Consider the following 26180-nt stretch of genomic DNA (forward strand, 5'->3'; position numbering starts at 1 on the left):
CCACCATGCCCAACTCCCACTGGAGATAGGCAAGGTGCTGTTTTTATTTCTATTTTATTTGTTTATTTTTGCTTTGGTTTTTCGAGACAGGGTTTCTCTGTATAACAGCCCTGGCTGTCCTGGAATTCACTTTGTAGACCAGGCTTGCCTCGAACTCACTGAGATCTGTCTGCCTCTGCCTCCCAAGGTCTGGGATTAAATGTGTGAAAGGGACACACTACCATGACCTGGCTAAGGTGCTGTTTTTAAAGGTGTTAGGAATGTGTTAGAGTATAACTTGAAGTTTTCCTGTGTTACAGAAATCTGTATTTTCTTTATTATAGTATATTCTCTGTTGATTGAGTTCAGTTTGATAATTTAACACATGTAGATAGCATGTACTCATCAAATCAAACTCTTTTCCTGGTCCTTCCTTAGGAATTCTATAAACGAGTAAAACAGTGCTATCTAGATAGTGCATATACCAGGCACTGTGAAGAAAGGTGAATAAGGAAGAACAGATTGTCCCCTTTAGGAAATTGGCCTTTAAAAAAATTATTATTATTTTGTATTTTGTGAGATAGTCTCCATGTAGAGCAGGTTGACCTCTTAACTCAGAGATCTGTCTGCTTCTGCCTCCTGAGTGCTAGGATTAAAGGCATGTGCTACCATGCCTTACCCTCACTCCCACCCTGGTGTGTGTGTGTAAAATCAGTGCACCTGAGTGTAGTTGCCCTTGGAGACCAGAAGGAGTTGGATTTCCCCAGGAGCTCTAGGTACAGATGTTGAGAGCGACATTCCACTCTTAACCACCAAACTCTGTTCCCTTTCTGCGGTTTGTCACCTGTCCTAGGTCACTGTCCTGTTCTGGTATCTGCTAATGTGCCACAGTTGTATGAGCCCTCGGCTTTTATTTAGTTATTTTCTTTTCTTTCATTTAGTCAGTTATTGGTAAGATTAATTGAAACTGTATGAAGCAGCATTTTTTTTTCTTTCTTTCTTTAAAATTGTGTTAGGTTCCACAGAAGGGTTAAACTACAGTGTTTCTGTTTGTTCCTGTTTCTCATTGTCTGTAGATTGTTTCTGATCTTTACTTGCTATTAATTAAGCTGCCTATGGACATCTTCTACCCACCTTTGGATTTTACACATGCACTTGTGGGTTTTTGTTTTTTTTTTTTTTTTGCTACACAGTATCTTGATATTACCAGCATTTGTGATTTGGCTAAGAAGTTTGAGTAATCTTACCTCATTGTAGCTTTAAATTTTGATCTTTCCAGAGGTATGACCCCATGACCTGTGCGCATGAGGCAAGTCTGGCTCTCTTTTCATTTCCCATGAGTGATGCTACTGAGTATTTGCATGTGCTCTGTTTCTGTCCTATTTAAGTCTTTAGCCATTTAAAAATTTTGTTGATTTTTATTAGGTGGTTTGTTAATTAATGTGTAAAATTATTGAGTCAGCTGCAGTGGCTCACTTCTGTACTTCATCATTTTGAAGCTGAAAACAGGAAAATCAGCATGAGATTGAGGCCACTCTGAGATTATTATTGAGATGGGGTCTTGCTGTGTAGCCCTGGATGGCCTGGAACACTATAAAATCAGGCTGTCCTCAAATTCATAGAGCTGCTCCTTCTAACCTCAAGTGCTAGGATTAAAAGCATGTACCACCAAGCCTCACTAAAGCTTTGTGTTTATTATTTTTATTGTCTGTGGCTACACCCGTGCACTTGCCTATAGGTTCCTGTGGAGGCCAGAAGAGGGCATTGGATCTCTTGAAGCTGTCCAATGTGGGTGCTAGTCAGTTGCTGCATTGAGACATCTCTCCAGACAGGAACATTTTTTAAATTTTATGTGTATATAAGTATGTCTGTGTACATGCTGGAGCATGTGTGGAGGATATAGTTCATTATCTTATTTTCCTGATTGTCAGGGTTTTTATTTTTCCAGACAGGGTTTCTTAGTGTCTTTAGAACCTGTCCTGGAACTCGCTCTGTAGACCTGGCTGGGCTTGGACTCAAAGAGATCTCTGCCTGTCTCTGCCTGAGATTAAAGGCATGCACCTCCACCACGTGGTGGTGCTTAATTTTTATAGTTTATATCCTGTGTTAATTAGAGTCTTGTTCAGGAAAAAAAAAGACTCTGCCTATGTGTGTGGGTGAAGGGCATATATGTTCATATCTAGGCCAGAGGTTGACAATGGGTGTTTCCTTGATTGCTTTTCATCTCCTTCTTCCTTGAGTTAGTGTCTCATAGCTCAGTTGTAGCTTAGAACTCCTAGTGCTGGTGACCTTGAATGCCTGATCCTGCTTCTCTTTTAGAAGTGAGATGCTAGGGGTTGAACCAAGGCCTTGCTTGTGCAGTGTAACCACTCTGCTTACTAAGCTACATCCCTATGTCTCCATCCACCTAGGGTCTCTTATTGAACCTCATCCCACCAGTTTGGTTACTCTGCTCCATGAGCTCCAGGGATCCTTTTGTCTGTGTCTCCATGTTAGGATTATAGATATATGCCTTCATGCCTGGAGTGTATCGGTGGGCCAGGGTCTAAACTGAGGTCTTCATGCTTGTGTATGTAGTCAGATTTAACCAACTGATCCACCTTTTCACCTCCCATGCTTATTTTGAAGTGCTTTCTGCTAGCAGTTTTGAATTTCAGGTGTAAATGAAGGTCTTTTGAATTTTTGCCAGGAAAGACATCTGGTCTAATTTCATTCTTCTGCAAGTGAATATCCTGCTTTGCTAAAATCATATGTTGAATAGGTTAGTTTTTCTTTTCTTCTTTTTTTTTTTTATAATTTTTATTTTATTTTATGTACATTGGTGTTTTGCCTGCATGTATGCCTGTGAGGGTGTCAGATAGATCCTCTGGAACCGGAGTTACAAACAGTTGTGAGCTGTCATGTGGGTGCTGGGAATTGAACCTGGCTCCTGGAAGAGTAGCCAGTGCTTTTAACCACTGAGCCATCTCTCCAGCTCCATGCTATTTTTTCTTAATTATACGTTGTTGACACCTTTGAAAATTTAAATTTACTAATTGATAAGATTGTTCTACTATTTTTATGTATTTATTTTATTTTGTTTTTTTCTTTTTTAGTTTTTTGAGACAGTTTTTCTGTGTAGCTCTGGCTGTCCTGGAATTAGTTCTGTAGACCAGGCTCTCTTGAACTCAGAGATCTGCTTGCCTATACCTCCCGAGTGCTGGGATTAAAGGCGTGGGCCACTCCTTCCAGGCTGGTTTAATTTTTCTTTTTTGCAATATTGAGGGTAGAACTCAAAGCTTTTGTGCTTGGATCTATCACTGACCTACACACCCAGCCCATTACATGAATGTGGCTCTGCTGTTGTTTCAGTTATCACTTTTTTGTGTGTCTTGCTGAATTCATAGATCTCCTTTCTGGGCAGGAAGTTGGTTTTATTCGTCCCTGTTCTTGTACCTTGTATGATTGTGGATCCTGGGATGTGTTTGCACTGATATCTCAAGTCATTCTTCTTTCTCGTTTACTGAGCACCCAGAAAGTGAGTGTAGACTCCTATGATAACGCTAGGTGCCATTCTTATTAGCACTGTATAGGTAGCTTGTTGAATGTTTGGGCTGCCCCTAATTTTATAGACTCTGTAAGTACTCATCTGCTCATTCCCACTACTGTACACAGATATGTCTGTGGTTCACAAGATGTTCTGGGCTTAATATATATGCATAAGGGTATTCATATTTCCAGGAGACATTGAAAGTGTGAATTGGGGTATGTATGCACTGAAGGTATGATGGCAGGCCCAGGTGAGAACACATCTTGGTACTTTGAAGGAAATTAGGAGATTGTGCTGAATTTTTTCCGAAGTTAGGGTTCGTAGTATATTGGATAGAAGAGCCTGGAGGCATGTAGGGTGGTACTTTGGATGTTTAGCATTGAACTTTACTAATTGCATATTTATAGTTTATTTTCAAGTAAAAAACGGGTGGTACTTTGGATGTTTAGCATTGAACTTTACTAATTGCATATTTATAGTTTATTTTCAAGTAAAAAACTAAGGAGATTGGATCTATGAGAATGTTCTCCAACAGAGATTAGATCTAGAAGTCTACAAATACATAAAGCTTTTAAAATTCTATTTTTAAATGTCTTTTCTACTTGTTAAAACAGTATAGAAAAGTAGGGAGGCATCTGAAGATTCTGTGGATACCATCCTTCCTCAAGTGTTGTGATTAAAGGCGTGTGCCACCGCCGCCCAGCTGGTTAGTTTATATATTTGATGATGTTGCATGGCTTTAATCCTGGTGCTCTGGTGAGAGAGGCAGGAGGGTCTCTGAATTTGAGGCCAACCTGGTCTTAATAGTAAGTTCTAGTCCAGCTAGGGCTTCATAGGGAGATCCAGTATAAATAACAATATCTAGAAATTGGAGTAACCACTAGGGAGTCAGACAGTTTCCTGCCCTGCTTATAAACGTGGTTTATTCAAAATCATCTCTTGTTGAAAGATGATCCCTTAGGTTTTGTCTTGGTATAGTGGAGAAAGCAGTGAAATTAAATTTGGAAACAGCCAAGCAACTGCTAAGTGGTGTACTTGTTGGATAATTTGTTTTTAAAGTGAACTTGTAAAAGAAATGCTTCATGTATCTTGTAGTTCTGTTGTGCCGTAGTTTACTGCTGAAAACATCCTTGGCCTTCAGTTCTGATCATGTCTATGTGGTAACCTGACAGCCTTTTCTTTCTTCTTTTTAGTGTGTAGTTGGTGGCTGCAATGCCAGCTTTGCTTCTCAGGGAGGGCTAGCTCGCCATGTGCCCACACACTTCAGTCAGCAGAACTCTTCAAAAGTTTCTAGCCAGCCAAAGGCCAAAGAAGAATCTCCTTCTAAAGCTGGAATGAACAAGAGGAGGAAACTAAAGAACAAAAGACGGCGCTCATTACGTAAGTGTTCACTTGGAAAGCGTCTGTGTAGAAAAGGGCTTTCAGCAAGACCAGTTTTACTAGTATTGAGTTTGGCTTGTTGATATCTATGGGAAATAATATACGGCACCTGCCTGTCAGCATGAGTATCTAGTGAGAAATGTTTGTAGAAGCTAAAGGAGTATTAAGTGTATGTGATCTTAGATTACAAACTATATGTTTAGAGAATTAGATACTAGGGGTACTTTGATTTGTTATAAATTAAGAAAGTTTAAAGCATGACAGTGTTTGTTTCTACAAATACTTTAGAAAATTTTGAGCATGTCAGAAGTAAATATCAACCAAAGTATAGAATATGTGTGAATTGTATGTTTGCAGCATGAACATATGAAGATGATATTCTTAGTTACTGGGTTATAAAATACTCCTTTGATATTTAGGGTTAAAATAATTAGATGGTAGTCATACGGTACTGAAGGTAGGAATTAACCTTGAAACTATGGAGACTGTAGGGTACCATGCTTGATTCTTTGGGTCTACTGGTCGATAAATCTGGACTGATGAAATGTGGGTGGAGTGCATTGGGTGAGTGAAGGAAGGAATGAAGGAATACTGTTGTGAAAGGGAGCCCTGCAAGGGTGAAATAGGAAGCCAGTGAGTTCTCCTCACTTTACTCTTGGTTGATTGGGGTATAGAAAAAAAGGCAGATGCAAGTCTCAGCCCATAAGCTGGTCTCTAAAACACTGAAATAGTTCCGTTAGTACAAAGTTAGACTCAACAAATGAATTGATCACAAAGGAAAAAAAATTGTTTTTACTAAATTGTTTCCTACTGTTAAAGTAAAAATATCTTTGCATGCTGTCTTAGTTCGGTTCTAAACACCACGACCATAAATTACTTGGTGAAGAATTTATTTCCACTTACAGTTTCATAACATAGTTTGTCACTGAGAGAAGTTAGGCCAGTAACCTGGAGACAGGAGCTGATGCAGAGGTCATCCTGCTACCAGTTTGATGGTATAAGTTTGATCCCTGGAGCCCACATGGTGGAAGGAGAGAATTAATTAGACTTCTCTCTGACCTCTACATGCACCGAGGCAATGATATGTACCTCCCTCTGCCATGAATGTAAAAGAATGAAAAAAAGAAAACTGCTTACTTAATATTGTACTGGAAACCCAGGGGAGCTTGCCTACTCATTTCACACTGTATCATCATTTAAGTCTATTCACTGTTCCTGTTACCTAGCAATGCTTACACAATTTGCTACTCTGTTTTAGACAAGGTCTCACTGTAAACCAGGCTGGCCTAGAACTCACAGAGGTCCCCAGTGCTGGGATTATAGGTGTGTGCCACCAATCCAGGTCCCCTTTTCTGCTTCTTTTTAAGGCATTCTCAGCCTAGCCCAGGCTGGCCTCAAACTCTTGATCTCCTGATTCCATTTCCTGCCTGCTCAGCATTCTTAGAAAGTGAAGGTGGATGCAGTTTAGTTTCCAGTCGTGTTTAGGATTGGCATATCTGCTGCTTGAGGAGAAACTGCTCTCATCTGCAGTTTCTGGTATGGCCAGCTGCTGAGATGGGTTGAGTACCAGTGACAGGTGTGGATGAAGAGAATGAATGCATGTTGTTCTCGAAACTTTATAAGACATGCAATTTTGGGAGCCATTGTTCAGACAAACATGCTGTGGTGTGAATTCCATTTTTCCTCTAAAACGTGTGTCCTGTACATGGATACTGAACTACTGAGCAATCCTTAGTTAGTTAGCATTTTACTCATTTCAGTCATTTTACTTCATTCACCGTAGGTTTTAAATAGAAGAACTACAGCGTAACTTCATTCTTTTTCTCCTCATCCAGTCAAGGCTGGATGAGAAATAGGGTTATCTCCCCACAATGCTGAGATACTGCTTAGAGACCACCACTTGTGGGTGTTTGGAGACTAGATCTTGGTACAATCCCTGGGCTGGCCCTGAACTCCTGACAATGTGCTCATTCTTCCCAAGAGCTTAAAGTGAGCTGCTGAACCTGGCTTAACTGTGGTTTTATTTTGTGAGTTTGAGGCCAGTTTGGGCCATGTAAGGCACTTCAGGCCAGCCTGGGCTATACAGTGAGACTATCTCAGAAATTAAAGACAAAAAGAAAGGAGCAATCTAGTGAAGGTTAAGACACGTGTACACTTCCACAGTTGAGAACTGGTTGGGACTGTGATGGACTAATTGTTATTTAGAAATGTATTGATGGGATAGGGTCTTGTCTTACATATGGGAGGCTCTGGCTTCAGTCCCTAGGATTTTAGTTACGTGAGTGCAGTGGCTTGTGTCTGACTGATGGGAAAGGATTATTTGAGCCCTCCGTCATTGAAGACTTGACTGGCAGCATAGGTGCCACCCTAAATTTTTGTGTGCAATTTTTTCATAAATTGTTTGTAAACTTAGGACATTTATTTGTAATCAAGGAAATACTGGTTGAAAGCTTAGGCATAATATTGCCTCTGTTGCAAATTTGGAAAGATTTTGATAGCAAATAAAAATAGAATGTTCATGAAATCACGTGGTAAGTTTGAAATCTCCTTATTGCACAGGTGGAGATATAGCAAATAAAAATAGAATGTTCATGAAATCACATGGTAAGTTTGAAGTCTCCTTGTTGCACAGGTGGAGATGGTCATTGCTGGATATCCAAGTTGGTTTTGGGGATTTTTATGAAAAAGTAAAGCTGCTGGAGTGTGGAATGGTGGAGTGTGAGGCTAAAAAGCTGGGATAATGGAGTTGTTGTGTTCATTGATAATTGGAATTTTGCCTGTCATCACCTTATCAGAGCTCTACCCTGAACACAAAGGCACATGCAGTTAGACACTGGGCAGGACTTGTTAATCCCTCCAGTTAAAGCACTGCTCTCCTGGGTTTGGGAAATACCTGAGCATTTGACAGACTGTTGAAGTTTTCTAAACGGTCCTTAACTTTTCTTTTTGTTGTTGACTTTTAGCACGACCACATGATTTCTTCGATGCACAAACACTGGATGCCATAAGACATCGAGCCATATGCTTTAACCTCTCGGCTCATATAGAAAGTTTAGGGAAGGGACACAGTGTTGTTTTTCATAGTACTGTAAGTATTCTGGTTTTCTTTCAAATTATATAGATTTGGGGAAAAAGAGTATATGTTTGTTTTCACGATTATATTTCTAAATTGCTCAAAGTTTAGGAAATTTTGTTACCGTCACAAAATTTGTTAGATGTGGTAATGCATGCTTATGATTCCAACACTGCAGGCTAAAGCAGGAGGATCTTGGGTTTAAAGCCTGCCTGGGCTATAGAGTAAGTATAACACCAGCCCAGGAAGCAGAGTTACTCAAAATGAAGAATAGGGATATATATAGCTCAGTGATAGAACATGTTTCTAACATACATGAGGCCCTATATTCAATCCTCAGTCCCTAGTACCAAAAGCCAAAAAACAGGCAGGGTTGGGGGTGGGGGTATAATGGAGGTCATCAAATCACCGTGAGGCGGGAAGAGATACTTAAATGTGCTTTGTTTCACAAGTATAACCCAGTTTTCTAGAACTGTGCCTGGCCACCACACTATAGAGAGCCGTTTTTTCTTGGGGCTAGGTTTTCAACCCAGAACAAGCTGAATGCCAGCCAGTTTGGAAAAACAAAGCTATAAGATCAGTTTAGTTTGTGGTTAGCTAGGAACTCATTTTATTGTCCTTTCTCTCCCTCCCTCCCTCCCTCCCTCCCTCCCTCCCTCCCTCTCTCTCTCTCTCTCTCTCTCTCTCTCTCTCTCTCTCTCCTTCTCCCCCTCCCTCCCTCCCTCTCATGTGTATGTGTGTGCACCTGCATGTACATCTCTGCACCATGTGTATGTGGTGTCTGAGAAGTTCAGATATCCCGAAACTAGATTTACAAACAGTTGTGACTGACACCTGGTTGTTGGTATCTGAACTCAGGTTCTCTTCAAGGGCAGCAAACACTCTTAACCACTGAGCCAGTAGCCAAAGAGGCTCTCTAGTCCTTTTCCAGTCACTTTTAAATTGGTGTAGTTTTGCAAAGAAGTCTCTAGATAAGACTTCTGGCATTTTGAATTCTTGGGAAAATGAATGTGTAGTTTTGGCTTTTAAAATTATTATTGGTGCTGGAGAGATGGCTCAGTAGTTAAGAATGCTTGTTGATCTTGTGGAGGACCTGGCACCATGTCAGGTGGCTCATAGCCATCTGGAACTCCCAACTCTGTGGGAGCCAACACCCTCTTGTGGTTTGTGGGCATCTCTCTCTCTCTCTCTCTCTCTCTCTCTCTCTCTCTCTCTCTCTCTCTCTCTCTCTCCCTCCCTCCCTCCCTCCCTCCCTCCCTCCCTCCCTCCCTCCCTCCCTCCCTCCCTCTCTCCCTCTCTCTCCCTCCCTCCCCCCCCCCCCCCACACACACACAAATCTTGATTGTGCAGAGTCATGATATGTGTATGAGTGCATGTGCTGTGATGCATGTGAGGAAGTCAGAGTACAACTTTGGGGTCAGTTCTTTCCTCCATCCTTATGGTTTCTAGGGATTGCATTCAGATCTCCAGGCTTATGCAGCAAATGTCTTTACCAGTTGCCATTTCTCTAGCCTAGTTTTCATTTTGAAATATGAAATATGCTATTGAAATAAGAAATTTTGCTTTCTATTTCAACAAAATGGAGGTTTGAAGTATTCATTGTTGGAATTGATCATAGATTGGCATCTCACTTCATCTCCTATAATGAGATTCCTTGCTTTCAGTTTTTGAGAGGTTAAGTAAGGAAAACACTGTTTATAGTATTTCAGGTAGTGAGTATAAACGGAGGGGATGAAGTCAGATACACGACACGAGAGGCAAGTGGGAAAGTCAGTGAGGTTGAGTACTCACCAAGTGATGTAACTACGCAATGAAACCATCGCCAGAACATGCTATCTGTCACCTTTCTAGTTCACCCGTGCTTCTGTGCCCATCCTATTGAATCTACTGGATTTTGTTTTTGGAGACAGTTTCTCTGTATAGCCCTGGCTGTCCTGGATCTCGCTCTGTAGACCAGACTGGCCTCACTCACAGAGATCCACCTGCCTCTGCATCCCCAATGTGCCACCACTGCCCCACTTAATTTTTTTTTTTTTTAATTTGTGTAGATTTATAACTTTGGTTTATATGCTGATTGTAAGGATTGTAAGGGGAGAAAAGGAACTTGGGGTCAGTAAGATGGTTCACTAAAGGTACTTGCCACCAAGCTTGACAACAACAACAACAACAACAAAAAAGTTGTGCTTCACCAAGCCTGACCTTAAAAAATTATTTAGAAATAGTATGGTAAGCAGTTGAGGAAGAAACCTTATATTGAGTGTGTGTGAGGTGTGTGGTGTTGAACACATGCATGCTCCCATTGTTTTTTGTTTTTTCCCCCCTTCGGTTAATGGGTTTTTTTTTTTTTCCAATATGCGTTGTGCGTGTAAATAACCCCAATTAGATTAAGTGAAGTATCCCTATCATTTTGTTGATAATATTTAGGCTCACTATAGAAGAAAATATGAGTCTTCTTTCTTCAAGAGAAAAGAAATAAGGTTAAGAATGTGGGAAAATTAAGGACATTCTAGTGTATGTTGTATGCTTAGTGATTGAGAAACAAGTGATACAAACCATTAAGTACATGAGCAGAAGGGCCTGTAAATGTAAGTTTGCCTATTGTTAACTGTTGAAGGAAATAACCTCAATGGTTATGAAACAGTTTAGACTGCTTACATGATGTGCTAATGCATGTCTTAAAAGAAGTTTTCTCCAGAAGAGGTCAGCAGAACCCCAGTTTCCAGTTGGGTTACTGTGCCTGCTTGTTCTGTCATTTGTAGGGTTTTAGTATCCCCAAATCTACTTTTGAGTTTTATTATTAATTGCCAAGTCTAAAATTAGGGCATTTATTCAACTACAAGCTTGTATATAACAGAGGAAATAATTTTTTTGTTTCAAGTTCTGTTTTTAGTTGTATGTTTTCAGAATAACATTACAGTATTTATTTGGGAATTTGGTACATGGTACAGAGATTGACAGCACACTAAAGCATCAATGTCAGAGTGGATGTTGGAGAGCTGTTCAACACCAGGTGTCACCTTGGTTTTCAGACGGTTAACATGACAGTGGTTTGATGCACTGTCTAGATAGGTAGTCCTAAAGATGAATTGGCCCACCAAGTACAACAGTAGAAACCCAGGCAGACAGATGTCTCAATTGTGAAGTAGATCTTTTTCTTTGCAGCGGTATTGGGTCTCCTATAGCCTGGGTTATTTGGGAGCTAACCATGTAATCAAGGATAGCATTGAACACCTTGACCCTCTTGCCTAGGATTATAGGGCAGCCTGGTTTCTGGCTTTACTTATTGTTTGTTTCTTCTTTGTTCTATCCGTCCACACATGTAGAGATCAGAAGGCACTTGGGAGTTGGTTCTCTTTCTTCCATGGAGATCAAGTGTCAATCTCAGCCTTTGTAGAAAGTGCTTTTAACAGCTGACCCATCTTGACAGCCATTAGTTGCTCTAACATTTAAACAAGATTTATTTATTTATTTTTTAATTATGAGTATATGTTTGGTATTTTCAAGTAAGTGCAGGCCATGTGGCGATTTCAATGTAGTGGGAAGAGGTTGGAGTCTGCAAAGCAGGAACGATACGAATTTTGGGGTAACAGTGCCTTTCCTGTGTAGGGTATGGCCATTTCAGGTTCTTAATAGTATTGAAAAATGGTGTTTTATAGTTTTTTTATCCTTTCTTTTGTAATGTTACTAGGTAATAGCTAAGAGAAAAGAAGAATCTGGAAAGATAAAGCTTTTGCTTCATTGGATGCCTGAAGACATGTAAGTATTTGAAATACTGTGTGTAAGAAATTTTATTTTGCCAGGCGTTAGTGGTGTACACCTTTAATTCCAGCACTTGGGAGGTAGAGACAGGGAGATCTCTGTGAGTTCAAGGCCAGCCTGGTCTACAAAGCGAGTTCCAGGACAACCAGGGCTGTTACACAGAGAAACCCTGTCTCTTAAAGTCTTGAGTGTAAAAATTATTTAACTTACTAAATCATAAGAGAAATTGAGTTGTACTGTACTGTGCTTTGAGTTGTCAAGCTGGCAACTGAACGTTCTAGGAGCTTTTTATACTTTTTGACTGCCCTTACCTCATCAGGAAGCTTCTGGTGAGGGCTGAGAGGAGCACTCGTCAATGTGTGTAACTTCAGGGGCAGCTTGATAGATGCCCCTTCAGTAAATGGTAGCAGTGGGTTCTCCTTTGCAGCCTCTGACCTCCTGTCATGGTTGCTTGGCCATGCTACGAAGCCAGCATGACTGTCTTTGTGGACTGGGTCTTAAGTTCATCTAGAAAGTTGCTACCTGGATAACACCCATGCTATGAGGGAAGATTTTGTTTTAGATTAGGTTTCTTCATATAACCCAATGTCAGTGAACTCATGATCCTCTGGGATTGATGGGATTATAGATGTGAGCTACTATGTCTGTCTTACACTACTTTTTTTTTGAGGGAGGGTAGGGGTTTTGAGACCAGGTTTCATGGAGCCCAGGCAGGTTTTGAGTTCCAATTCTTCTGTTTTCTGTGTCAAGACTTGTAGTACCATTCCTTGCTTGATACTGATTTTAAAGAATATATTTTAAAATTTATTCTTTGTTGATTCTGATCTTTGAGGAGATGTTGTTGATTCCCAACACCCACATGGCACCTCACACTGTTTATAACTCCAGACACCCTCTTGGTCTCTTGGGGCACCAGGCACATGCATAGTACACAGACATACATGCAGATAGAACACTCATGCACATAAAATTAAAACAAATCTTTAAAAGAACGTCAAATTTAAATGACTTTGTAATCCCACTATTGTGGAAATTGTCCAATACAGATATATCAAAGTACTTTGAATGTTCTGTAGGATTGAATATCTTCAAATTCAGAATACATGCATTTCACATACATACATTTTATTTTCTTTCCTTTCATGTGGGCTCAGTTGCATGAGAGGCCCCTCCTTGGTACTCTTGGTATTCACTGTACTCCAGAGCTCATGGATTGATGGAGTTTTCCTTTGCTAGCGAAGAAAGTTAGCTTTTTCTTAATTTCATTTAGTTAGAAGCCAGGCTATACAAATTCCCAGTCCACCCTACACCCCAAATTGAACATGTGCTGCAGTCTGTGTCTGGCTCCCGAATAGACGGCCTGACACATCTGTCTTTGCAGAAGCACACAGGTGTCCTGTCAGAGAAGGCCTGGGAGTGTGAAGACGGGAACAAAAAGTTGAGGATAACTATAAATTCTTGGCTTTTCTTTTCTTTTATTCATAGTCTGCCAGATGTGTGGGTGAATGAAAGTGAACGACATCAGTTAAAAACTAAAGTAGTTCATTTATCAAAGCTACCCAAAGATACTGCCTTGCTGTTGGACCCAAACATTTACAGGTAATTTATTTTGTGACAGTATACTTTACATTTTGATTGCTATTTTGAAAATTTCTAAATTTTGGGTAAGTTGGTATTTATTTTTCAGTATATATTGACTACTCTTTATCCAAAATGCTGGGTTTTTGTTTTGTTTTTGCCTAGACATGACTAATTGAGCATTCTTGATCAGAATGCTCAAAATCATGTTGATTCTACCTTCAGAATTACCTAGATTGCTGGACTTGAGACAATCAACCTGTGCTGGATTTCTCTGTCCAATAGACTTTCTAGAAATTGTTTTTGTTTTTGTTTTGTTGTTGTTTTGTTTGTTTTTTGTTTTGAGGGGCTTGTGGGAACAGGATCTTCTATAGCTCGTTACCCAGACTTGCTGTGTGGTCGGTGCTGCCTGACCACGCGGGTTTGGGGCATTATAGCACATTGGCCCTCTATGCTTTTTAAAAGTGTGGATGTAATGTCACAAACAGCTAAGTCTTAGGATCCAGAAACAATATTTGATAAAGTTTATATGCAAGCTTAGTTCTAGATTTATTTTGGATTGCTTAAATTATGAAACACCAATATTTTTAAATTGTTTTAAAATGTGATTCTGAGGCTGGAGAAATGGCTTGGGAGTTAAGAGTACTTGCTGCTTTTGCAGAGGACCTGAGGTTAGTTCTGAGCACCCACATGAGCTTGTAAGTCTAGCTATAGGGGATCTGACACCTCCTGGCTACATAGGCACCAGTACACATGTGCTATTCATTCACTCAGGTATATACACGTACATGTTAATGAACATAAACCTAAATTTAAAAAGATACGATTATCTGTATTTAAATCAGAGTTTTGTGGGCCTGAGAATAAACCAATTGTGTTCTAAATACCATGTACTTCACTTACTTCCTCCCCAAATTTTCCATAAGAGCAGTTTAAGTAGCAGCGTGCTTGTTAAGTACTTCAGAGACTGCAATTTCTAAGCTTGGTTGACCTGGCTGTTCTAGACAGTTGTGCTAGGAAGAGAAACAGCCATGAGTTTTTCTTAGGTGATCAGTCACTTTTGTGATTGCCTCATACACACCATAGCAGCCTCTCTGGGGTCATTGTCTCTGTACATAGATTGGAAACTGCAGTGGGATTCCACTTCATCTGTTCAAGGTCACACATGCTGTATGCGAATAACATAGACGACTCCGGTGATTAAACCAGTGATTAAAAAAGGCACTCGACTTTATACTTTTAGAATGAAGATACATTTAATGTATTTCTCATGAGAGTGGGTTGGGCAGAATTAAGATAATACCGATAATCCCTGAATCTTTTTTGTTTGTTTTTTGAGACAGGGTTTCTCTCTAGCCTTGGCTGACCGGGATCTCACTCTGTAGATCAGGCTGGCCTTCGTATTCAGAGATCCACTTGCCTTCTGGGACTAAAGGTGTTCGCCACCACTGCTACCACCACCACCCCGAATATTTTTCATTGTCATAAAATGAGCTAATTTGGAGTGGTGTAGGTTGGAGTAGTGGGGATCAAACTGAGGGGGCTCTGGCATCCTACTAGCTGATTTATATCCCTATCCCTAAGATGGGTTCATTTTGTAGTAATGGAAAACACCTTCCAAGGCTCTGTTCCTTCTGTGACTCTGCTGTTTGTGGTGCCATTCAGTGTATCAGCATTCTTTCTTGAGACATCCTTTTTTTTTTTTTTTTTTTTAAAGATTTATTTATTTATTATGTACACAGAAGAGGGTGCCAGATCTCATTACAGATGGTTGTTAGCCATCATGTGGAATTGAACTCAGGACCTCTGGAAGAACAGTCAGTACTCTTAACCTCTGAGCCATCTCTCCAGCCCGAGACATTCTTTTGAGAGCAAAGTTTTAACCCTCATGGGCCTTGCCATGAGGATCTGGACTCTTGCGCCTTCCCTACTCCCCTTTATAAATGAAATGTCTTTTTTGGAAGGTGCTGTATTGCAGGGGTCATATTCTCTGAAGATGGGTAGGCTATAAAGGGGAGAAGACTGAGAAAAATCAGATCAGGAATATGGAATGCCATACTTCAAAGGATGATTGGGTGTTTATTTACTGATACCTAACTTAGATTTGATCCTGTTTACTCTGGGGAGATACCTGAAACTGGCATCCTAGCAGAGCAGTATTCTGGGAGAGCTAGTCTGCTTGTAGAACTGGTTATGAATGTCTTCAGAATTGACAGTTTTGATGAGTCTCCATACTTCTGCTCTCTTCTTTCTCCCTCTTCTTTCCTCACACAATTTATTTAGAATTTATTTTCAGAAGTACTGATAGAAACGAGGTTGGCTGGTTCAAAATAGGTGAATCTTCTGTTTTTCTTTACTAAAAGTTTCTTGGGAAACGAGGATGTTCTTAGGTGCTTTTGTGTAGCCCACACTATCTTGGAATTCCACATTGTCCTGCTTCAGTCTCCCAAGTACTTGGTTTACAGGCATGCCTCATCACATTGGGCTTGTATGTTAACTGTTAAAACAACCAACCAAAATGAAACACACCCCAAACCTTAACATTGAATTTTGTCTTTGGTGCTTCTTCTCTTCTGGTGCAGTCATAAAGGCTTGATGGTTTCTTGGTGTGAGATTAGGGTTTCAGTGTCTGGATTTTGACTGGGAAAACAGTTATTTCCGCTTTCTTTTTGAGGAATGATGGCTTGCTAATATACATGTCAAAATGAAGTATTACTGTTCCACTAGAAGATATATACTTCACTTAGAATGAGACAGACTATAAAGAACATTTCTTTGAAATTTAAATATACATTTAAAAGTAGTAGTTGAAAATGCATGTTAGATGTGGAACTCTTGATAAATAGAAATGTTATCAGATTGCAGATTTTTATTAAAAGCCATGTAAATAAATTTGTAATCATTATATCTGTATATTTTAGGAATAATTACTTTTGCTTTCAGTATACATATTTGTTTCCTGGGACAGGGTTTTTCTGTGTTGCCCCAGATATTCTGGAACTCCTAGGGTCAAGTAATACCCCGGCCTCAAGTCTTGAGTAGTGGGACTAAAGACATGCAGTGGCACTTGGAAATACCTTGTTATGATGACCTGTCACCACCACCGTGTTCGAGTCCTTAATGTTTCTTTTGAAGTACGCAGTGTTTTTTTTTTTTTTTTTTTTTTTTTTTTTTTTTTTTTTGATTCAACCGAATAAAGAATTTCTCTTCTTTTTCTTTTTCTAGAACCATGCCGCAGAAGAGGTTGAAGAGGTAAAACACACATAAACACATAAAGCAAACGAGCGGGGCCACCTGCAGTCTTAGTCACTGACCATGGGCTTAGGGAAAGTTGCACATTAGAGCCACCCTCCTTCCTCTTTTATTTTAAGTCCAGTATTAGAGTAATATTTATGCTTAGTGTGGACATTCTGTGAATGAAGTAGGTCTTCTGTGGAGTATATTAATATATTACTGTAGTCCACATGTCATGGAATGGCGCTGTGGGAGACTGCGCAGACACTCTCTGGCAACTCAGTTGAACAGCTTCTGAAAGGCTTTGCATGCTCGCTGCTTAAGCTGCTTTTTTTCTTCCCCTTAGTGATTACAATAGTTTTATTGGAAAGGCAAACAATTGCCCTTAAAAATACCGAAAGCACTGTAAGATATTCTTCTTGACAGTGTGCATTGATTGGAAGTCCTAAAAGAAAGTATTTAGACAGTGAAAATTATCAGGAGATAATTAATCTTTCAGTTATGATAAATAGATGTGATTGGTTGCCATTTGTGTTCTTTTGCAGAACTCTGATAAGAAAAATGTTCAATTTGTATTTAAGCAAACAGTGAACGACATTTGCAATCAACTAAAAATTCGTCTATCGAATTAGGTCTGAGAATTACTGTTAAAAGAGTGTTGCCGTATGTCTGTTGGCTCCCTTTTCAGGACTAGGGTCTTTTGTGGGGTACAGTGTGTTATATTTACCTACATAACCACTCTTGTCAATGGTTTTTGAAAAAAACCTCAAATTCAACTTATTTGAATAACCTTCATATTTTCATTTAACCTGTGACTCTAATTTTTTTCCTGAGGAAAGTGTTGGTTTTTGAGTTTTTTTTAATGTAAAAAAAAAAAAATGTATTTTTTTTAAAGTATCTTCAAACCGAATCTTTTATGCACCAAAGTTGGTTTTGAAAAGGAAAATAAAATCACTTTCTTGCTTGGCACGCAAGAAGCCATATGGAATTTTTTAACTTTACAGAAATGGAAATATGTGTAACTTGTTAGTACTGTATCAAACAAATGTCGCATAGAGATAATAGAGTGTTGCTTGTAAATAATTCAGCAGATTTGTAATATATTTTTCTATTATGAAATGTACTGTAGATGTTTTCTAGAGGCATGAAAGTCAATGTATATATTATGGTAGAAATACTATTGAAGGAAATTGTAACTCACTAGTGCTGCCAGAGGGATTGCTAACAAAGCACCTTTAACAAGAGATGTCTTTGCAGACTGAAGGGACTGTGTACTACTGTTAATGTCTAAGAACAAAGCATTGGACATCCTTCCAGGAAGTCTTTGAGGGAGGACCTAGACCCGTAATGGAAGTTTACGGCACACCCCTCTGACAGTGACTGAGGTAGTTGTTCCTTACTGTTGGGAGCACATACTGGAAAGCATGTGCTGTGCAGTCAGACTGCAGAAAGCACTCCTCACTCGGGAGTTCTCACTTCCTACAATGACAGGAAAACCAGCAGTTTTTACACTAAATTTTTTAAAGAAAGATAGACAAAAATATAAAACTAAACCTTTGGTTCCAAAATGGGAAAGGTTCCATGATGCATAGATCATTTCTCATTTGCTTAAAAAAGAGAAACCACACACACAGAAGGTACTGAAAGTATTGGAGGTTGAACAGGGCAGTGGGTAAAGAGTAGACACAGAGTGAGTCATGGACGCTGAGGGACAAGGGGAAGCACTGCCAATGAGGACACTCTGGAATGGACGTCTGATGTGCTCTGTAGCAAACGGAATCTATTTTCAAAAGAAGAAAAGCGGTGTGTTCTTCATCTTTTTTTCCTTTGCTTAAGCACTTCATCATTTGTTTTATTCTATACCTGCGAAGTACTCTGCAATCTCCTTTGTTTCTTTTAAATTTTGGTTTGTTATAACATTGCCAAATAGAAGTGTTTCCGACATAGTTTGTACCTGTATTTTTATTTTACTGTCTCATGTTCTTGTAAGTCATTCTTAATTGACCGATGATTGTAGACTTTGCTTGAATATTTTTTCTAATAAAACAAAACAAATCACATTTAGCTTCAAATTGTAACAATTCAATTTAATTTTTAAGATGACATCTGGAAATAAATACACATCCAACGTTTTCTGTAGGTGTACAGATAACAAATTGGTCATTGTCACTGTATAAGAAACCTTTAGATGTCAAAACCATCCACATTGCTGCTTGTTGATTAGCCTCGGAGTACTCAGTTGTTCCTGGTCCCTTTAGTTCTGGTGTGACTTGGGTTTGACACTGTTACTAGCACACCAAAAAGAATATGAAGTAAAGCAAGATAGTTTTTATAACTTGTATGTATACATATTTAAACATTCAAATCTGATTGGATAGTAACTTTGAACATTTTAGGGTGTAATGTTCATTAATATTTCTTCTTACTCTGCTCTTCCTGTGCCCACATATGACATATTTTGTAGTGGGCCTAGGATTATGTTTCTTTTTCCAAATCTATGTCTAGTCCAGCAGTGGACAGGCTGCAGCCCATAGGCACACTTAGTCATTTTCGTATCTGTTACTTGATTTTCCCCTGCAGTGGCATATTGGAATTGTCAGACCTTATGGGTCTGTAAGCCTGAGGTATTTAGTGTCTGCTTTATAAAAAAAGTTTGTTCTTTCCTTGTATAGCTAATAAAAATTTTGGAGTAGTAAACATAGACCACATAATTTGCACTTAATATGGTAGTGCACACAGTGCTGAATTTCCGAGGTCATTTATTACACTTTGCAGGAGGCACTCCCACAGGCATCTGAGGTGTTTGGGTGGAACTTTCATGTTGGATTGCTTATATTGTTGAGGACCTACCATTTTACCAAGTGTTTTTTGTCTTACAGGGATTAAATGAGAATCTGTTAAGTCAGATTCTGTGTTTGAACCACAAGTAACATTGATTTTATCTAAAAGAATATTGGAATATGAAATATTGTAAAATTTTAAAGTTCTTTATTTTTCTAGTAAACCTTTTCATACACTAATGTGGCTACACATTAAATCTGAATTTCAGATGAAAGGAAAATAAAGTGGACAATAATTAACTCTCAAGTATTTTCAAATGTGTCTAACTCATTGACAGTAGAAAGCTGAGTGTGCTGACTAAGCCTGCCTTTGGGAGGCCGAAGCAGGAGGATTACCAAGAGTTCAAGGCCAGAGTGGGACCCTGAGTCAGAACAAACCAAAAAGGAAAGAAGAAGTGTTCATAGCTATAATTTCTGTCTCTTTTATACATATTAACAAAGTAGGGCCATTGAGGTGGCTCAGAAGTAAGGTGCTTGTTACCGGCCTGATGGCCTGAGTTCCATCCCTGGGATCCATATGGTGTGAGAACTGACTCTGTGAAATTGTCCTCTCTCCCCTCGACCCCCACGTAAATAGACATATTAATAAAATTTTAAATATGCAGATACTCAAGGTAGAATTTGCCATAGTTTAAATCATGTTCTGTTTGCTTTTGAATTGTTTTCTTTTTTTTTTTTTTTTTTTTTTTTTGGTTTTTCGAGACAGGGTTTCTCTGTGTAGCTTTGCGCCTTTCCTGGAACTCACTTGGTAGCCCAGGCTGGCCTCGAACTCACAAAGATCCGCCTGCCTCTGCCTCCCGAGTGCTGGGATTAAAGGCGTGCGCCACCAACGCCCGGCTTGAATTGTTTTCTTGATTCATGGCTAACAAGAGATGTGAGATAATATTTATATCGAGTGACTATCAAAATGGGTAAATGCGGCTGAAGTAGTTTAAGCACCCTCGAGTAGTTACGAAGTCACAGCTTTGATTTTTTTTTTATTTTTATAATACTCTTGTATAAGTTCTAAATGTAAACCAAATTTTAGTCTTTGTAGATTTGTAATGCAAAACCTGACATGTTGATGTATCTATCGAGGCCTCAGGTGGCAGAAATATATATACATAATATATACATATATAAAGAGTTTATTTATAAAGAATAATAAAACCATATATTATTTAGAAGGGATTTTTTTTTAAAGAGGAGTGGCACTTTGTGGAGTTTTAATTTAAGATATTTTTCTATTTCATAAAAGGATAAAAAAATGGAAAATTTTATGCATAAATGTTTTTCTTTAATTGTTGAATCTTGTGACCTGGTGTAGGGCATTGCATAATTACAGCATTGCAGCTTTAATATAAATACCATTTGCAGAGTTTTTCTTGGTAATAAAAAGTGAGAATATTTTGTAATTTCTAATGTTAACTTTTGAGCCTCAATAGCCTTAAAATATAGGCATGAAATGTTGTATCCTGATTTATTTTCTTTTTTTTTTTTTTGGGGGGGGGTGGTTTTTCAAGACAAGGTTTCCTCTGTGTAGCCCTGGCTGTCCTCGAAATCACTCTATAGACCATGCTGGCCTCAAACTCACAGAGATGTGCCTGCTTCTGCCTTCCGAGGGCTGGAATTAAAGGTGTTCAGTTTAGAGCAGGAATTTTTTTCTAGGTCAGTATCCTTCCCACTACACCAAATTGCTTCTCACAGAGTGAGCAAGATGATGATAAATGTGTGTTTAATATCACTATGAAGTTGTCCTCAGTGTTTGTCCTTCACAGTCTGTGCCAGAATTATACTCAACAAAAAATAATTCGAAGTGTTTGTCATTTAATGAGTTGTGAAGAGGAAAATGCTTGTTGTAGTGAGGTACTGTGGAGAGCTATAGGGCAGAAGACACTAGGGCTGAGGTTAGGGTTTATGATTTTTGTCTTTCTTTACATGCACACTTTATAAAGAAAGGGACCTGTGCTTGGCTATCTAAACATCCTCAATGTGATGGGTTATTGATGTTGCATTTCATAAACGCAGTTGTAATGTAATTATTTTGATTTATTTAATCTCATTAAAAATACTTGTTTTTGGCAGAACCCTTTAAGAGTAGTAGGACCTTGATGACATTGCTGTGACTGGCGTTTTCAGTAACCCTGTCCTGAGGACCTGCCTGGCCTGTGGCTTCTCTAACTAGCGTCATGGCTGCAGAACCTCACTCCTCTATTGTGATGTTCTTTTCCTTCATTGTTTACATTCTTTGGCTGAAGAAAACTTGTTTTTACAATTTTACAACTTTATAATGATTTCTATGTTTCTTGTAAAGAAAAATTTCACAAATTTATATTTGGATGCTGTGGTTCTTGTGTGTGTTTAAGATGATTACATTTGGGGGGTCTTGAATCATGTTTTGGGGGATTTATATAGCTACAGAATACCATTAGAGTCGAAAACATGAGGACTTGCACTTTTGATGCATGTACACTCAGTGGAACCCAGTGTCGTACTTGTGACTAGGTAAGCCATCTCCCAGTGAGTTATATCCAGCCCTGACTCTGCTCTGGGTTCTTGGGCCCAATGCAGATAGTTTAGCTGGGAACACCATTGGATGTTGCGCAGAAAGGTTCTAAGGTCCTCAGTGTGTATCCTCTTGCATTGTCTTCAAACACTGGGAAGCCTCATTGATGACCACTGGTGCAAGCATGGTGGATGCCATCTTGTAGACATTAGGGAGTCAAAACATTTGTCTGTCATAAAGCATATGCTCTCTGCTAGGTCATCTCAGTGATCTGACTTCTGAACAAAAGGATATGGTTGAAACTGCAGTTAAGGAGCACACACACATAATATAACAAGTGGCTCTGAACTGAGTAAAAAAAAATGAACAACGCAGTCAAAAATAGACAAGTATCAGAAACGCTGAAAACATGAAAACTCTAAAAATGAGAGGGTTGGACATTGGTTAAGGGTGTGTACTGTTTTTGCAGAAGACCTGATTTCAGTTCCCAGTGCCTATTATGGCTGCTCATAGTCACCTATGACTGCAGCTGCACAGGATCCAGCACTTCCTGGACTCTTGCACTTAACCTACACAAATACATATACATTTTTTAAAAAAAGAATTTGCTGTTGCTCATCATTAATGAAAACTAAGCTGTTACCTGGGTGTAAGCTACAATTAGGACTGAGAAATGGTATGATAAACCAACCTTGTCTTTTAAAAACTATCTTGGTTAATATATAAAGAGATTTCATTGTGGTTTCGTTCATGTACATCATAATTCCATTTGCCCCTCCCTTGTTCTTCCTCCCCCACATTCCCTGCCTTCTGCTTTCATGACTTAGGTCGTGTTCTCTTTCCATGTTCTAGATAGGAGCTCTTTCAAAAAGTGTTCTGAACATCAGTATTGTTTTTGTCAGTCAGTGTAATTACCAAATTGAGAAAAGTTGACAATATAAAAAACTGGACTTGCTGCTTTTCCCTCTTAGCCATTTGTAGTTGAAGTAGGTATCAGGAACATTAAAGAGCAGCTCAACTTTTATGACTTGAGACTTAAAAACAGAAGAGGTATGAATTGGGTGACTTGTCATTTTGCATTGCTTGGGCCCTGTGCATTTGAGGCTTACTATTACCACTGAGCTATACCCCCAGCTCTTGCTTTTCTGTCATGCGGGTTCACTGTAGTTCAAGCTGTCCAAACCCTTGCTGGCTGTAACACCACTCCGACCTGTCAGATTTTGGGTGCTGTGTGATTTGGAGTGGGTTTCCATATACTCCAAGACAGGAGATATTAGGCCAAATAGTTCTTGGAAAACTTGTTGAATTAGCAGTGCTATTTGATGATGTCTATAGAGTCCACAGAATTAAAACAGTATGTTTTGCAGGTTTTTGTAATACATCCATTCGTACCTACCCAAAGCCTCACCTCAAAATACTTGTACAACACATTAGAAAATGAAGTTTTTTCAACAAAGGAACTCAGAGGATGAATTCAAACCATGGCGTTTTCTAAATCTTAGTGAAGAACAGAATTCTCAAGGCCCTCAGCCTTTCCTTCAGAGCTTGCTAAGCACACTCCCTCACCCCTAGCTCTTTTGTGAAGCCAAAAGGCACTTTATTCTGCAATGGGGATTGCTTCCAGGTGACGATGTGTTTGAGATTTATGGCCAGTTGCAGATCTGAGACTAGTGCCTGCCTTGGTGGTGAGTTCAGGTCAGATGGGCAGCCGGTACTGTATGAGAGAACAAGCCCGTTTGGTGCTTTTGTGTATTTTTTCTAAACTGCATTTATTGCTTTTGTTGTGGCAAAATACTTGAAAGAAAAAAAAAAAAACAGCAGGGAGGAAGGGAGACGAGGAAGAAGGCAGGCAGAGAGAAGGGAGGGTTTATATTTTGCCTGATAGTTGAAGATACAGCCCGTCATTGTGAGGAAGGCAGAGTGGAAGGGTCATGAGGCAGCTGATCACATTGCAACCAGTCAGAAAAAAATGCTGGTGTGGCCCCCTCCCCCTTTTAATTAGCTGATTAAGCAATATGGGGTCGGGAGAGATGGCTCAGTGGTTAAAGAGTCCTGACTGGTCTTCCAGAGGACAAGGGTTCAATTCCCAGTACCCACATGGTACAGATAATGACGTCACTCCAAAACCCTCTTCTGGTCTCTGCAGACAGTGCCTCCTCATGGTGTACAGACATACACATAGGCAAAAACACCTATACACATTAAATTTTTAAAAAAATCGAAATTACTTAAAAAATATTTTTATGTATGTGTGTGTACCTGGGTGCAGGTATGTGCACGACATCCATGCAGGAACCTGCAGAGGTCCGATTCCCTGGAACTACAGTTACTAGTGTTTGTTAGTCACTACATGGGTGCTGGAAACCTCGAGTCTGCTGCAAGAGCCGCCAGTACTGTTAACCACTGAGTTGTCCCTCCAGTCCCCAGCTCCCAGCCAATGGCGTGATATTACTTATATTCAAAGTGGGGTTTCCCTTCTGAGTTCTCTGGAAAGCCCTTGACATAACTATAAGGTAGATCTCAGTCCAGGTCAAATTAACCATGAAGATGAACCTTCACAATAACCAAGTACTGAACTTTTCACCTTTATGCATTCTTGGTCTTGGTCTCCCCTATCCACCCCCCCTCTCTCTCTGGAAACAGGCGTGCTTGTGCATACCCCCCCCCCCCGTTTTCCGAGAGCATTTCTCTGTGTAGTCCTGGCTGTCTTAGAACTCACTCTGTAGACCAGGCTGGCCTTGAACTCCAGAGATCCTCCTGCCTTTGAGTGCTGGGATTAAAGGTGTGCACCTCCACTGCTTGTTGGGTGCATGTTTCTTAAGCTGTAGCCCCATTTGCCAGTAATGTCTTAACGTTTCTTGATGCTGCTGGCAGCTGAAAGCATTCAGACTCCAACTTTCTGGTCTCAGCAAAGCTCTGTTCTTAACATTTGCACATTTTCTCAGGTTGCTGACATTTTTTTAAAGATGGAAACACTGTTCCATCTCACCCCTGTGTGATTGACTTCCGTATTGTTGATGATTTCTGACTTGAATCCTCTCTTAGCTTGGAAATAAAGCTGCCTATGTGTCGTTAGTGTTGACCCTGACTGCTGGAGAGATTGCAGTGAATGCAAAGCCCAACAGTTAAACTGGATCAAATCCCCAAATCACCCCTGACATTTACTTTCCTTAGCTACAGAAACAAGATATATAGGGATCTTACTACTTTTTTTCTTAGTATTTATTTTTAAAAATAATTTTATTTAGTAGTTAAGAGTGGGTATTGCTCTTGCAGAAGACCCTCCTTCAGTTCAAAGCATCAATGTCAGATGGCCCACAATCACCTGTAATTCGGATATTCAATGTATCTGGCCCCCACAGGTTCTGGTACTTATGACCACATATACATAATTGAAAATAAAACTAAAATAATTTTCTTGTATGTCTGTATGGGTGACCACATGTCATGGTGCCAGTGTGGAAGTCAGAAGACAACGTTCAGGGCTTGGTTCTCTCCTTCCACCTTTATGTGGGTTTAGGGGATTGCACTCAGGTTTCCAGGCTTGTGCAGCAAGCACTTTTACCCCTGAGCCCTCTTGTCCCACCTCTTTTGGTAGGTAAGATCCTTTGCTGAAGAGAAATAATGACTTTGGTCATATGAAATGATTTAACAGTACACCTGAAAAAGCCATAGAATATAAAGGAGAAACAATACCCAGAAAGAATAGATGGCGAGAAATAAACTCAGGGCTGAGATCAATAGAATAGAAGCAAACAATACAAAGAATTAACGAAGAGTTGGTTCTTTGAGAAAATCAGTAGGTTCCTCCTTTCCTCACTCCTTCCCAAAAGGCCTTGCCTTCAGTATATGACCTTTGTGTTTTCTTTTGCCATGGAGAACATGGCCAAGACAACTTATAAAGAAAGTGTTTGATTGGGGGCTTGCTTATGTTTTTAGAGTGTAAGTCCATGACCATCATAGTGGGGAGCATGGTGGCAGGCATGATGCTGGAGCAGTAGCTGAGAGCCCACATGTTGAAGCAACACTCATGAGGCAGGCAGGGAGGGAGGGAGAGGGGGATGACAATGTTGAGGCCAAAACTAATCCTTTGCAAACAGTTCCATCAACTGGAGACCAAACTTTCAAATATATATGAGCCTAAGGTGGCCATTCTTCATATCACCACAACCTTATAAAATTCATTCAGTGCATTACCCCTGTAAAATAGCGGGGTGTGTGTGTGTGTGTGTGTGTGTGTGTGTGTGTGTGTGAACTTTTCTAGATCAATGTGGCTATTGATTTCTGCACAACGCCAACTCAAAATAGAAAACTGGGTGCTCC

At 39.7% G+C, this 26180-nt stretch overlaps 1 protein-coding gene across 5 annotated transcripts in view; it reads left to right on the forward strand.

Moving 5' to 3' along the window:
- The window catches only part of Aebp2 (AE binding protein 2), a 50185-nt gene extending 28502 nt beyond the window's left edge, over positions 1-21683 (forward strand). For 3 of the 5 annotated variants that reach the window (XM_076568136.1, XM_076568135.1, XM_076568137.1), the window contains exons 4-9: positions 4702-4888; positions 7852-7976; positions 11650-11717; positions 13206-13319; positions 16524-16550; positions 17078-18596. In XM_076568136.1, the coding sequence (XP_076424251.1) occupies positions 4702-4888; positions 7852-7976; positions 11650-11717; positions 13206-13319; positions 16524-16550; positions 17078-17123 (567 nt within the window). In that variant the 3' untranslated portion in view covers positions 17124-18596. Of the gene's footprint in view, positions 1-4701; positions 4889-7447; positions 7493-7851; positions 7977-11649; positions 11718-13205; positions 13320-16523; positions 16551-17077; positions 18597-21436 lie in introns of those variants that run through there. The other 2 variants (XM_042274247.2, XM_015995374.3) reach the window with 2 other exon arrangements.
- Positions 21684-26180: the final 4497 nt, after the last annotated feature.

Source organism: Peromyscus maniculatus, chromosome 3 (assembly GCF_049852395.1).
Source record: "Peromyscus maniculatus bairdii isolate BWxNUB_F1_BW_parent chromosome 3, HU_Pman_BW_mat_3.1, whole genome shotgun sequence".
Taxonomy (NCBI): Eukaryota; Metazoa; Chordata; class Mammalia; order Rodentia; family Cricetidae; genus Peromyscus; species Peromyscus maniculatus.